A 12,636-nucleotide genomic window follows, 5' to 3' on the forward strand; every position below is an offset into this window, starting at 1 on the left:
CCGCGAGCACCCGGTGCGCGCCGCGCCGCTGACCTGCCCGCCATCTGGTGGGCCGGTGACCGCTGGCCGCTGCGGGAGGCTCGTTACCATAGCCGACCGGCCGGTCACCGGTAGGACAGACTGCTGATGTACCGTCACCCGCCGCCGGCCGCTGCACGCGCCAGAGCAGCGCCCGGCGTGGCGAGCTACACAGAGACACAGCCGGCCGGTGCTGCCGAGATGGTCGGGGCTTCTGGACCACCTGAGTAGCGAACGGAGGGGTCCATGGACCCCGGGCTATCGGACGCAAGTCAAAGTTGTGTTCAAAGCAAAGGGTAAGCGGGGGACGACGAGCTGATTTCACCGATCCCTGCGAGGTGACCTTTGAAACGAGCTCGAAGCAAGGGGTCGTTGAATTATGCAGCTTTATCTGAAAGCAGCGACGCAAACGGTCACGCGTGCTTACTAGTTGACAAACTGCCAGTTCGCTTGCTCGTTCGATCGTGATCAGTGATAAACTAAAAAACACGATACACAAAATGCACGATATATTCATCGAAAAGACGTTTTACATCAGGTCAATACAGTCGCTTCACACAGCTCAGAAAGACATCGTATTTCGACCCAGCAATGCCCCATATCTCCGCTCCACTACGATCAAACGGGCACTCTGAACATTTCCGGCTTCACCTGTGTCACGTTCACGGCCGGCAGGAGAGGGGACGGAGCACTCGTGACCCCCTCTACACTCGGCCGGGGAGTGCCTGCGTCCTGCCGCTCAGCCGCGACACCCAACCTCACACCGTCGCCCGGCGGCGGCTCTGTCCTGGCGACTAGTTCCGCTGGCTGCGGGCCGGGTGTGCCAGGCAGTCTCGCCGGCGGAGGGCCGGGAGTACCAGCCAGTCCCGCCGGCGGATGACCAGGGGCACCGGCCAACCCTATCGGCTGGTCGCCCGGGGTGCCACCAGTTACCCCCTCCCCCTGACGTCGCTGCAGTCGGCCCGGCGGCAGTGTGACCCCGGCGTGCAGACGGCAGTGGGCAGCCAGAGCCTCAGCCAGACGGAATGCCTTACCACACACGGAGCACACATGGGTACCGGTGGCACCGTGACCGACACACTGACCCGCGCGGTGTCGCCGCAGGCTGCCCTGACACGTGTAGCTCTTTCCGCACGCCTGGCAAAGGAAGACAAATATTAGCTGGAGCGGGGACTCGATTTAGATTCGTTACACGAGTTTCTCGATATCAGTACGAGCATGCAGATGGACCACGGATTCTACGGTCCAACACTGTGACGGGGGTGGTTTCGGTGCTGGACATCCAAGTTACTAAGCGATAGGACTTGTAAGCTCGGCCCAGCAGCTAACGGCAGACCCCGGACGCGCCTCAGACCTATCGGGTGGCTCCGATACGCTCGGCCGGTAGAGGGTAGCACAGTAAAGCACAGATGGTGCGATCACCGAACTACGGAAGGATTGGTCAGCTTATCGGCATCAAAGAAACCCTCGAGACAGTCACTCACCTCACACGAGTACGGCTTTTCTCCAGTGTGCTTCCGCAGGTGCTCTTTGAGATGGGCCTGCCCGAAGAAGACACGCAAACTTATAGCCAGGCGTATGACAGTATTACTTCACATTACTGCCCCGAAAGAACCTCTCAATGCAATTCGTGGTTTCCTAGTTCATCTTTAGTCAAAATGGGCGAATTAAACGGTGTCGGTAAGTTAACTAAGCAACACGAAAGATTACTACTGCTTCCCTGCCGTAACAACTTTCATTTCCTACATTGGTTGTAAGTTGAAAGACAGCCTGGAATCACCTGGCTGTCACTATGCTGGCAGACTGTCGTAATTATTTCCCTCACCTGATGGTAGAAGGCCTTGCCGCACACGTGGCACGTGAGGTGGCGCTGGCCGCCGCACACGGACGCCACGTGCCGCGAGAACGTGGACGGGTCCGAGAAGCTCTTACCGCAGCTCTGGCACCAGTGCGGTCGCACACCTGCAAGATGACAGGGGTCGCCCGGGTCGGGAGGGAGGTAAACGTCACGTCGGACAGTAGAGCTGGCTATACGGCAGAGGAGGCCAACGGCGTGCTTGAGCTCGGTTTGTACGAAATAGCGAGACTAGACACCTGGCACGTCACTCGGAACACTCAGCATTTGAACAGACTCGTCAGATTCAGTGCTGCAAGTACATAGTATTTGTTTTGCCATTGCGAAATGTTTCGTAAAGCACTAAACACAAATTGCAGCATACTCTAAATGACACGTTTATCTTAAGTCGAATGCAATGCAATGTACAACATTAAAGTCAACGATATCTATCGAATCAAACACTGTGCGAATCCAAAGCAACACACAGAGGTACGGTACGTACCCAGGTGCCGGAGCATATGCACGCGTAGATTACTTCGCTTGTAGAATACCTTGGAGCAAACTTCACATCGCGCACTCTTATACACAGCCCTGCAAAAGAAGTTATGTAGCTAACTCGACGCAGAACCGTGTAAGTCGGGGAGAAAATATGTCGTACGATCCGCCCATAATTCTGAAACAGGCTCTCCAACTTAATTTAATCAGACCGCTACCTCCAAATGAAAACACTAGGAAAAACAGCAAAAAAAAGTTCAATGTTCAATGTTTACTTGATCTAACAAGTCCGATCCCGAGGCATTGGCACACAGTATTGTGTATACTGTATACTTACTTTGTTTTCTTTTCCAACGGAGGTCCCTTTTCCACCTTGCTGCCATGTTCCTGTAACGATACCGCACCTCTGTGCTGGTCCACCTGCTGCGTATTCACTGTCTCCTGTCCAGTATATTGCTGCTGTTGGCCAGCGCTGACCCGCTGTTCTGACTCCATGCTGACCTGCTGCTGCTGCTGGCCCAGCTGGCCTCGAAGCACGGCCAGCAGCCGCTCCACGCCAGCCTCGTCAAGGCCGAGCACACTGCGCAGTTCAGCAGCCCGCCGGCGCACCAGCGGTCCCAGCTCATCCTGGACACCGTCTACCTGTGTCCGACAGCCGGCACAGGAGAGCGACACGGCACCGCCCGGCCGGCCGCTCACCAGCAGCTGGGCACGGCCGGCGCACACGTGGAACCGAGTGAGCAGCGCCGCTACTGCCGACAGGCTGAGGAACAGCTGGTCGCCGTCCCTCTCTGGTAGAACAATTGCCATTGGCAGCTCAGGTGGAAGTAACTGGGAACAATGGGCAGAGAAGGGTTAAAGTGGTTCAACAATGAGATTAATTCTCCCACCTTGCAGGACCTATTTTAAGGCACCAGCTATTGCATCCCATTTTGCCATTCCAGGAAGCAGCCCCCTCACTCTTACACTTTGGGACATAGCCCCTGTTGATCTGACCCACTGCGTCCCCGCCCTGAGTACCCTGTCCTGCCCTGTGCCTTGTCCTTCTCTGTGCTCTATCCTGTTCCCTGTCATATGCCCTGCTCTCTGTCCTCCCTTGTGCCCCGGCCTGTGCCCTGATCTCTGCCCTGCTCTCTGTCCTGCCCTGTTCCCCACCCTGTGCCCTGCTCTCTGTCCTGCCCTGTGCCCTGCTCTCTGTCCTCCCTTGTGCCCCGGCCTGTGCCCTGATCTCTGCCCTGCTGTCTGTCCTGCCCTGTTCCCCACCCTGTGCCCTGCTCTCTGTCCTGCCCTGTTCCCTGCTCTCTGTCCTCCCTTGTGCCCCGGTCTGTGCCCTGATCTCTGCCCTGCTCTCTGTCCTGCCCTGTTCCTTACCCTGTGTCCTGCTCTCTGTCCTGCCCTGTTCCCCACCCTGTGCCCTGCTCTGCTCTCTGTCCTGCCGTGTTCCCTACCCTGTGTCCTACCCCATGCGCTGCTCTATGTATGTCTATGTATGTCTGCTCTCTGTCCTGCCCTGTTCCCTGCTCTCTGTCCTGCCCTGTTCCCCACCCTGTGCCCTGCTCTCTGCCCTGCCTCCCCACCCTAGGCTCTGCTCTCTGTCCTGCCCTTTCTCAACCATGTCACTTGTGCCCTACCCTGTGCCCAGATCTCTGCCCTCTGTCCTGTACTCTGTCCTTTACCCTTCCCTCTAAACTGCTCTGTGCTATGCCCTGTAATTGTATCCTGACCTTTGTCCTATTCTCTGCCATGTGCCAGCTGCCCTGCTCTGTGCTCTACCCTGTTCCTTGCCCTGTGCACTTTCCTGAGGCCTGTTTCACTCCAAACTATAATGGTCTATCATTTCATGATGCATGCAAAGTACACATCATGAGGAAGGGCAATGGGTTTGGATGGAGCTTCCAAAGTATGATGTTGCAGAATGATATTCTGCAGCAGAATGGCATGAGGGATTTTTATGATTGGTTTTGCTACCTAATCAATATTCAATGTGGCACACAAAGAGGTTGGACTGCCAGATATTTCTTTCTCGTGTACCTACACATCATGAGGCAGGGCAATGAGTTTGGGTGGAACTTCCAAAATATGATGTCACATAATGATATTCTGCAGCAGAATGGCATGAGGGATTTTTATGATTGGTTTTGCTACCTAATCAATGTGGCACATCAAGAGGTTGGAATGCCAAACATTTATTTCTCATGGGGATGTTATGGGCGATGCAATAACAAATTAGTGACCTGCCATTTTTTTTATTATAAATTTAGTCTGAATGGCTGAATGGGCGGATTTGAGGAATCAGAGTCCGCACTAAGCATAGCTTGTTGTGCTGACCCTGACCCCACCACCCGACCACTCAATTCCAGTTGTATGGCATAATTTTGTCTGAACATTTAATGTGCCGTCAAGACCGGACACGGTCCCCTCCGCTCACTCACGTTACCTGGCTTCTGGGCAGCCCCTGCCACAGACACGCACCCCATTACACGTAGGAACTAAATGTGGCCGCCCGCACCGACTATCCACTCGGCCACGGAGAGGACTATCTTTGATTACATTCAAGAAATGCAAACACATGCCATATCCATAGTTTATCAGTTTTATACGAAATTGGTTTGCATTAATGAAAATGTTGGTTGCCACATTTTGCCTGAGTGTTTCACAAAATATTTGGCAGTCCGAGGTCTGCAATGTCATCATAGGTGTGCTGTCAGAATAAAAAACACAATCAACAACAATCCCCAACTGAACCCTTTGTTGTTTTACAATTCTACAAATTTACAAATTGAAATATTTTACATATAACTTCGTAGTTCTATGACCCTATACAAATCTGGCGTGACTGAGACAATCCCTCAGGGTATTCAGGATTTTTCCTTTTGGACGCCAAAAACTGCAGAAAAAGGCGAAAACATTTTTAGCTTGAGACAATGGGAAAACATTATTGAAAATGCTGCTTTTAAGCCCTGGCAATTTATGTGCTTATAAGAAATAGCTGCACCTATGATCTAATAACGCAGATCAAAGTAATTTGAAACCTACCAATCAAGATATGAAACTCATTTTCTTTTATGACTTATTCTCTTTTAACAGTTAATTTTAACTGGGCATCTCGCAAAATTTTCTATTCGTTTTCTTTTTGGATTTTTTACTTACATATCATAAGAGTATCTAAAAAGATGTATGAATTTTATGTGATATCAGGGTAGTCCCCGCAATCTGGCTTTGAAACTAAATTTTAGTGAATAGTGATCCATTGACTTGGGAAATAAGGCGTAAAAGTCTCCATACAGCTTGCGACTTTTATCACTCGAACAGAGTTGCCGCTTTATTTGAAAATGCTTTGATCAATAACAAAAACAAATGGGCGGGCATGCGATACATTCCGTTGCGGCACTATATACCATAGGGCCTTGTATATACCGTGCGTTGCGGCACAAGGCTGTATAGTGTATAGATAGGTGAGGTCAAGGGTGAGATAGTTCTCTATATATCGTGGGTGAAAGTTTACCTTTACTCCGGTTCTACCATTATTTTTTATAACTATTCTCCTTTCTGCTCTCTTGAAAGTGTTGGGTATTGTGTATTGCATATCAATATAGGTAATTATTAAATATGTTGATATTGGTGTTATATTGCAGTTTCAGAGAACTTAAGCTTGACCATGGATATGATTTGACTGTATTTGTAATCTGATACTTTTTTTGCATGTCACCTGTCAGTGTCAAAGCTGTAAACATATTTTAATGTTTTTATTGTGTGCGGTGGTGGTGGTACCCATCTTGATGATATCAAGGAAATAAGGTATATACCTACTTCATTTGATATTCATTTCAATTTCACAGGCCAGTTTTACCAACAGAAAAATAGCCGCCTGCTGGAATTTTTTGTCTGGAGACCGCTTCACATACAGAGTGTAACCACGCTGGTTATATCGTTTACGCTCTGTATGTGAAGCGGTCTTTAGGCAAACAATTCTGGCAGACTGCTATTTTTCTGCTGGTAAAACTGGCCTTGGATTTGAGATTGATGTAGGTAAACACATGTAGTTTGATTCAACCTCAACTTATTATACTTTGATCCTGGAAAAGATCAGTTTGACTTTCAATTCACTTGAAAATCAACATACCTGACTTGCTTTGTGGTTTTGGGTTAGGAGCTAGCTACACCTAACCCAAGAGCTGGTCAAGAGACCATTCTCCAACTATTGAAATATCACCACATATGTTCTGCCTGAAAGTGTATTGGAAATGTATTGTGCTGGGACTGTTGCTGACACAGATTGCAGAACCAATGAAAACTAAGCAGTGAGTGTGTATGTGGACAATGATCAGAACTTGCCAAGTCTAAGGAGTAGAATTCACAAAGAACTGGGTTTGACTACATCCTGCAGCAGTATTATGAAACTCAATGCAACTGAGAGACTCAATACCAGTACCTGCTACTCACTGCAAATAGTGGTCCACTTAAAATCTATGCATAAAGCAGGCTTTGCTTAAGAAAACCTTGAGGCTTGAAATGCACCACAAGTGTTTGGTGAATCCCACTTTGTGACCCTATTGACTATTAGTCTCCTTTATCACAAACTTGGTCACATGCAAGCCTGTAAAAAAAAAAAAAATGATGACAGAATAATTCCACTTGTAATTGCTTGGCTTCACTATGCACTGTGCTTCATGATTGCTTTCATGCTATTGTATTTTGTCAATAAACTAACAAGTTTTTATCATTTTAGCCACTGTTTTATACAAGATCAAGAGACAAGATGGGCCTGTTCTCAAGCATTAAAAAATTCAAAGGCCAAGACTATGATAAACTAAAGAAAAAGTGTCAAGGGGCAGGTAAGTTTACCAGTGGATTATTTGTTATTGTCAACATAAACATTATGCATGGTGATGTAATTGAATATAAAGGTATGAATAGGTTAAAATGTAAAATGGCATCAAACTATGATCAGTCATTCATTATGATGTCATGCACAAGTATGTACCAGAATGGCTGTTTGCAACCTTTGCAACTTGGTTGTTTACTGGTATTGTGCCGGTCGCAAAGCTTTGGTTGTATCCCGTGTAGTATCGCGGCACTGCCTTTGGTCACCGTCTCCGGTCCCGGCAGGGGTGCTGTTTACCGACTCGGAGTTCCCCGCGGCCGCGCGCTCCATCAGTCCCAAAGGCGTACCGCCGGCCAACGTGGTCTGGAAGAGGCCGCACGTGAGTACTGGGGGTTATTGGTCGCTGATGAGGTGTTAGTCACGATGCGAAATATTTGATTGGCATGCTGAGCAAATGCAACGGCCTTGGCTGTTTATTAGCATTGGCAAAAACAGGTCATAATATGTTCATCCAATAATACGAGGGTTGACTATTAAGTAATGGAAGTGCCTTAAGCAATTAAATGTTATTGCACGTGCACACATTTTTTTGGTGTCATTTCATGCGCCGATGTTTTTTCTATCCAATGGTGAAGACCACATGTCCTTAGCTACTTCTTGCTTCAAGCTATCGTCGTTTTCCCAAGAGACCACCCGAACCTGCGGCGCACCATGAAAAATGAGTCTGGCAATGGCCAAAATCGCGCGCCAAGCGCCAGCGCGAGGTCATCAGAGCTTATTGGCTTATTGTTATGGCTACACAATGGACAATTGCTATATTTTCATAAAAAAATACACATAGGCAGATAAATGACAGCATACACTACTCCACATAATCGCCTTCAAGCATCACACACCGTTCCAGCCTCGTCATGACCCACTCCTGGAACGCCGCCAGAAGACTGATCGGCGCTTTCTTTCTCAAACCGATGAAACCACGACATATCGTCTGTGGGGAGGCTGCGTCGCTCCATACACTTAAAAAATAAATTTTCTGATCTTGGTAGGCCTTTTCCCTACGACAAACTGAGCTGTAATGACCTTGCACTCGGCGCTGGCGCGGTTTTGGCCATTGCCAGGTGGTGCGCCACAGGTTCGGGTGGTCTCTTGGGACAACGACGATAGCTTATAGCAAAAAGTAGCTAAGGACATGTGGTTTTCACCATTGGATAGAAAAAACATCGGCACATGAAATGACACCAACAAAATGTGTGCACGTGCAAAAACATTTAATTGCTTAAGGCACTTCCATTACTTAATAGTCAACCCTAGTAGCACGCGGATAAGTGGGATATCGGTTACGCATCCATTACATCGGTATTTTTTACCGATGCCTACTTAGCACCTACTGAAGTGCTGCTTAATGTGATGGCGAGTCAGTTCTCTCTTCCGGTTTCCACCGGCGGTTTGTTAATACAGGTAAACAAAATAGTACAGCGGTACAGCCCCCGGGCCCACGGGGAAGGGACGGTACAGCCCGCGGGCTGTCTGTGCTGGGACGGTAAAGCCATCAGGCTGCTGGTTCCGCGGCGGTACAGCTCTCCGGACTACGGTGCTGCGGCGGTGCAGTTTCCAGCCGACGGTGCTTTAAACTTTGCGTTAAAACCCAGTTGTGCTATGTGAGCCATTTTGGACGAGTGCTGGCAGTGGGCCGGGCGCTCAGCGTCCGCCGCCCGCCGTATGAGATCCGTCAGTGCACGCCGCTAGTTCCCATCGTGCCGTGAGCGGGACCACGGTGGAGCGCACGCTCTGTTTACTGTCGACTGACTCATATCTGACGTCATTATCGCTGCGCTCGACTCATCGGGTCGCGCGACAGCTGCCGCAGAGGTGCTGAGCCGGCGGCTGTGAATGACTCAGATACTTATACCGCCTCTTTGACGTTAAACTAAAACCCGAGATGCAGCTCTATCAGCGAAAGCTGTACTGAAGCACACGAATTGTCCACCATCAACTAACTAGTTATATGTTACGTCAGTAGGATTATACCGTCCTGCTTGTTTCTGTCAGCCCCTGGCCGACCTCACGCGCCCTCCCTCCACGCAGGAGATCTGCGAGAAGCCTCGTCTGTTCGTGGACGGCGTCGGCACGGGTGACGTCACACAGGGCCAGCTGGGCAACTGCTGGTTCGTGGCCGCGTGCTCGGTGCTGGCCGGCGTCAAGGTGCTCTGGAACAAGGTGAGCGCGCCGGAAGGAAACCTTCGGCTGACTGACTGGTTGGGGTGTGAGGTCACGAACCGACATAAGCTATCAACGGACGCGAGGTTTGCGGTAACGGGTAACGTACGAGCATGTAGCGTTGGTGGGCGTTTCACGACGGACCACGTGCAAAAGACATCAGCGCTTGCTCGGTGAATATCTGCTCGGTGAATATATTCTGCCCAATGTATATAAGATTCTTACATATATCCATTATATCCTAGTAGTGGCATCTCCCGGCGGGCGCTGACACATTTATAGAGGATTAAATGCTTCCAGTATTAGATAATTAATAGGAATGAAGTAACTTTGGAGGAAATAATTATTTAAAGGGACTATCCCACCTTTAACATGGGGTTTGAGTTAAGATAGCCAAGTTTGCGGCGAGGTTCAGAAACCTATATCTATCTAGGTTGCAACCCCCGCGACCTCTTGGTGTTGAAGAAATTCGTTCCCTTCATTTGAAAATGGGCCTTGTACAAGGCCCTATCTTCAACATGGAGCGACCGTTAGTGTGACGTCACCTCGTTTAGTCATTCTGATTTAAATGGGTTTGTTCGTTGAAAAATCGCTTAAAACTTGGTCTGAACTTTGTTGTGGTGCCTACAGAGTAAAAAGTATCAGCTTTATGACAGTAATGTGGCCTGGGGAAGGAGGTAATTTTGGGCTGTGACGTCACATATTTGAAAGTTTGTGTTTGGAATATGGGAAGCCTAAGATGTTTAATGAAAAATAAATGCCAGAACCGTGTTCCTGGTCATCCAATCTATAAAGTCGGGCACAATTTAACTGGTTTTAACAACATTTTAGAAGGTGGGATAGTCCCTTTAAGAGAGACTTAATTGTGGGAAGTCATTACGCAATCATTGTTCTACATTACGCCAAGTCGTACCAAGTAATGTTTCTCTTTATTTATAGGTGATCCCGGACTATGAAGAACAGGAATACAGCGATGAGGATCCGAAACGATACGCCGGCATATTCCATTTCCGGTAAGTGAGTGCAGTGTTCAGAAGTGCTGTACTCAGAATTTGGTCCCTGAGTTTTCCTCCAGGAAATCAGGTGTTCTCGTTTTGTTCCCGTGTGCGTTCTGGTTAGCTTGCTGTCGGTCCAATCTTTCGTTTGTTTTGTAATTCCTCACTCTCACACCGCCCGTTATTCCGTGGGTGTCGGCTGTCTTACGATAATTATTTGGTTCGTGACTTTCATCAGCCCCGACTTGGCAGCCGGTATCGAGCGGCCCTAGTATCGTTGTGTGTTCCGGTCTGATTGTGCGTTCGTGTCTGCGTGTGTGTCTGTATGCGTGTCTGCGTTTGTGTTTGTGTACCGGGCTGTTGCTGCCAGCCCGCCATCCAACAGCACGCCGTGCGACAGGTACGAGCAGTGACTGTGTGAGCCCGTCCCAGGTCCGCTCCAAGGCAGTAGCACATGGTCGATACCGGCGTGCGATCATTGAATGGGCCCGGACATTACCCTCCCCCCTCCCATAAGCGCCTACTCGCTAGCCGTGAACGGGGGGGGGGGGGTGATGTCAGGAATGGGGTCGCCAGTCGCCACCCTCCCCGCCCAAGGCCGATACAGGGCTGTGAGTATAAAGTTAGAACCGGCGGTATGACGTCAGGATAGACGGAGGGGTATGACGTCAGCTCAGCGTGCTGCCACGACCCTGTGCAGTTGTACCGGCACGATCGATGGATGCATAGAGCGGGTTCAAGGAACTCAAGGCTGCCGCGACGCAACGAATAGCATGGTTGGGCGAGCCGCATATTACTTCTCAAGGCGATTGTTCTATGCTATGCCGTTTTGTGTCATTTTTAAAATCAAGCGGAATAATGGCCAGTGCACATCTTCACATTATCAAATAATCTAACGTAGATCCTGGTTTTGCCATTGCTGAAAAGAAATCTGTCGTGGCGGTGGCATAGTTGGTTTAATGCAGTTTCTAATTCGAAGAGGTTATAAAAACCTCAAGGATCGGCTTTATATGGTGAAGTTTATCCATTTTAAGTGACTCATCTTGAGTTAGCTGCATATAAATGCACTTCACAAACTTTTTTGTGACGTTTTCAATGAAATTCGAGTTTTGAGCTTCTGGTGGTCGATATAAGTGTGTCCCCTACCGGCCATGTGTGGGGTGTGCGCGTCTGTCTGGTAGTATATTCTGACCGTATTCGTGACGCCTCCGTGGTCTGTGGTTCAGGTTCTGGCGGTTCGGCGAGTGGGTGGATGTGGTCATTGACGACCAGCTGCCCACCGTCCACGGCCAGCTTATCTACACACACAGCCGGGAGCGCAGCGAGTTCTGGTCGGCGCTCCTCGAGAAGGCATACGCCAAGTGAGTGCATGCATCAAACTGGTGTTCTCTGCTGTCCAGGCCCTACTTCGGTATCACGTTAGCCACATCAGTCAGTCAGGCTAGTACGCCCCTGTCTCCCGGGTTCTTTCACAGGCGTGTGGCTGTGAGCACGGTGGGCGGTGCCGTGGGTTTTAATTCCCACGCGTTATGTTGGCGTGTGATATACCACACAGACGGGATTCAAATAATAGGTCCCTGATGGTAATCGGCTGGTGTACCACTCAAACCGGCAAATGAGGCAATACACACGGGAGAGTAAAAACTAAAGGGCAGATAACTGGTTCGCTTGCGACGTTCCTACTGCGTCGTTCCGCGAGATAGTTGATACGACGTGCTCAAGCGCGTCGAAGGCGGCTGACGTCAGTCCTCGGTTAGTATTATGTAGGCAGTACGATAAGCTGCGTTGTGCAACACTTACCAAGGTCATCAAGCGTGGGTATGTTTCATATCTCTTTGTAATACCCGGCGTACCTATTTCCTCGACCGCCGTTTGACACACAATCTAGATTGGTATGCCAGTGTAAGAAATGGTAGTTTCCCGACGTTCCCGAGTTCAACGCCTATGATCTCCGTATTACACTATCACTCTCTGATTGTAGTCTGATTTTCGATAGCTTGATACATCGCCTTTGATTCGATACCGACTGCTCTTTGTGAGGGGCTCGATGCCCACGGCTTTGTGCGTCGGTTTGTTATGTTGTGCCGGCGGCATACCTTCGATATGGATCGATGCCAGCGTACACTGACAAATGAAGACCGGTGGCCGGAACAGCGGGCTGATCCAGTTATAACTGGAACTGTGGTCCGTGCACCGGGTAATCGTATTGATCAACAACGAAAGAGGATTACGATAAGCTCATTCAAACA

At 49.4% G+C, this 12,636-nt stretch overlaps 2 protein-coding genes across 4 annotated transcripts in view; one reads left to right on the forward strand and one right to left on the reverse strand.

Annotated features, from left to right (window-relative positions):
- Positions 1–512: 512 nt before the first annotated feature.
- On the reverse strand, positions 513–5,188 carry LOC122391886 (zinc finger protein 668-like). 2 transcript variants are annotated; one of them, XM_043386203.1, is made up of 6 exons: positions 5,144–5,188; positions 2,688–3,181; positions 2,358–2,446; positions 1,844–1,980; positions 1,503–1,559; positions 513–1,155 (listed from the first exon to the last, which is right to left on the reverse strand). In XM_043386203.1, exons 2-6 carry the CDS (start codon positions 3,158–3,160, stop codon positions 637–639), a joined length of 1,275 nt encoding a protein of 424 aa, XP_043242138.1. In that variant the 5' UTR covers positions 3,161–3,181; positions 5,144–5,188; the 3' UTR covers positions 513–636. The 2 variants fall into 2 exon arrangements, with proteins under 2 accessions (XP_043242138.1, XP_043242139.1); XM_043386204.1 differs by having other exon boundaries at positions 5,167–5,187.
- A 565-nt stretch (positions 5,189–5,753) lies between these two features.
- Positions 5,754–12,636, forward strand: part of LOC122391874 (calpain-5-like) — a 30,200-nt gene continuing 23,317 nt past the window's right edge. For both annotated transcript variants that reach the window (XM_043386182.1, XM_043386183.1), the window contains exons 1-6: positions 5,754–5,805; positions 7,080–7,185; positions 7,460–7,554; positions 9,261–9,392; positions 10,332–10,405; positions 11,614–11,748. In XM_043386182.1, the coding sequence (XP_043242117.1) occupies positions 7,110–7,185; positions 7,460–7,554; positions 9,261–9,392; positions 10,332–10,405; positions 11,614–11,748 (512 nt within the window). In that variant the 5' untranslated portion in view covers positions 5,754–5,805; positions 7,080–7,109. The remainder of the gene's footprint in view (positions 5,806–7,079; positions 7,186–7,459; positions 7,555–9,260; positions 9,393–10,331; positions 10,406–11,613; positions 11,749–12,636) is intronic.

Source organism: Amphibalanus amphitrite, unplaced genomic scaffold, assembly GCF_019059575.1.
Source record: "Amphibalanus amphitrite isolate SeventyFive unplaced genomic scaffold, NRLGWU_Aamphi_draft 000459F_arrow, whole genome shotgun sequence".
In the NCBI taxonomy this organism is placed as follows: domain Eukaryota; kingdom Metazoa; phylum Arthropoda; class Thecostraca; order Balanomorpha; family Balanidae; genus Amphibalanus; species Amphibalanus amphitrite.

Excerpts from the sequence above, each read along its gene's own strand:
- LOC122391886 (XM_043386203.1), bottom strand. The coding sequence starts at position 3,160 with ATGGCAATTGTTCTACCAGAGAGGGACGGCGACCAGCTGTTCCTCAGC. Across the intron at positions 2,447-2,687 it reads CCGTTGGAAAAGAAAACAAA|GGCTGTGTATAAGAGTGCGC; the intron begins GTAAGTATACAG and ends CTTCTTTTGCAG. Across the intron at positions 1,981-2,357 it reads GCATATGCTCCGGCACCTGG|GTGTGCGACCGCACTGGTGC; the intron begins GTACGTACCGTA and ends GTCATCTTGCAG.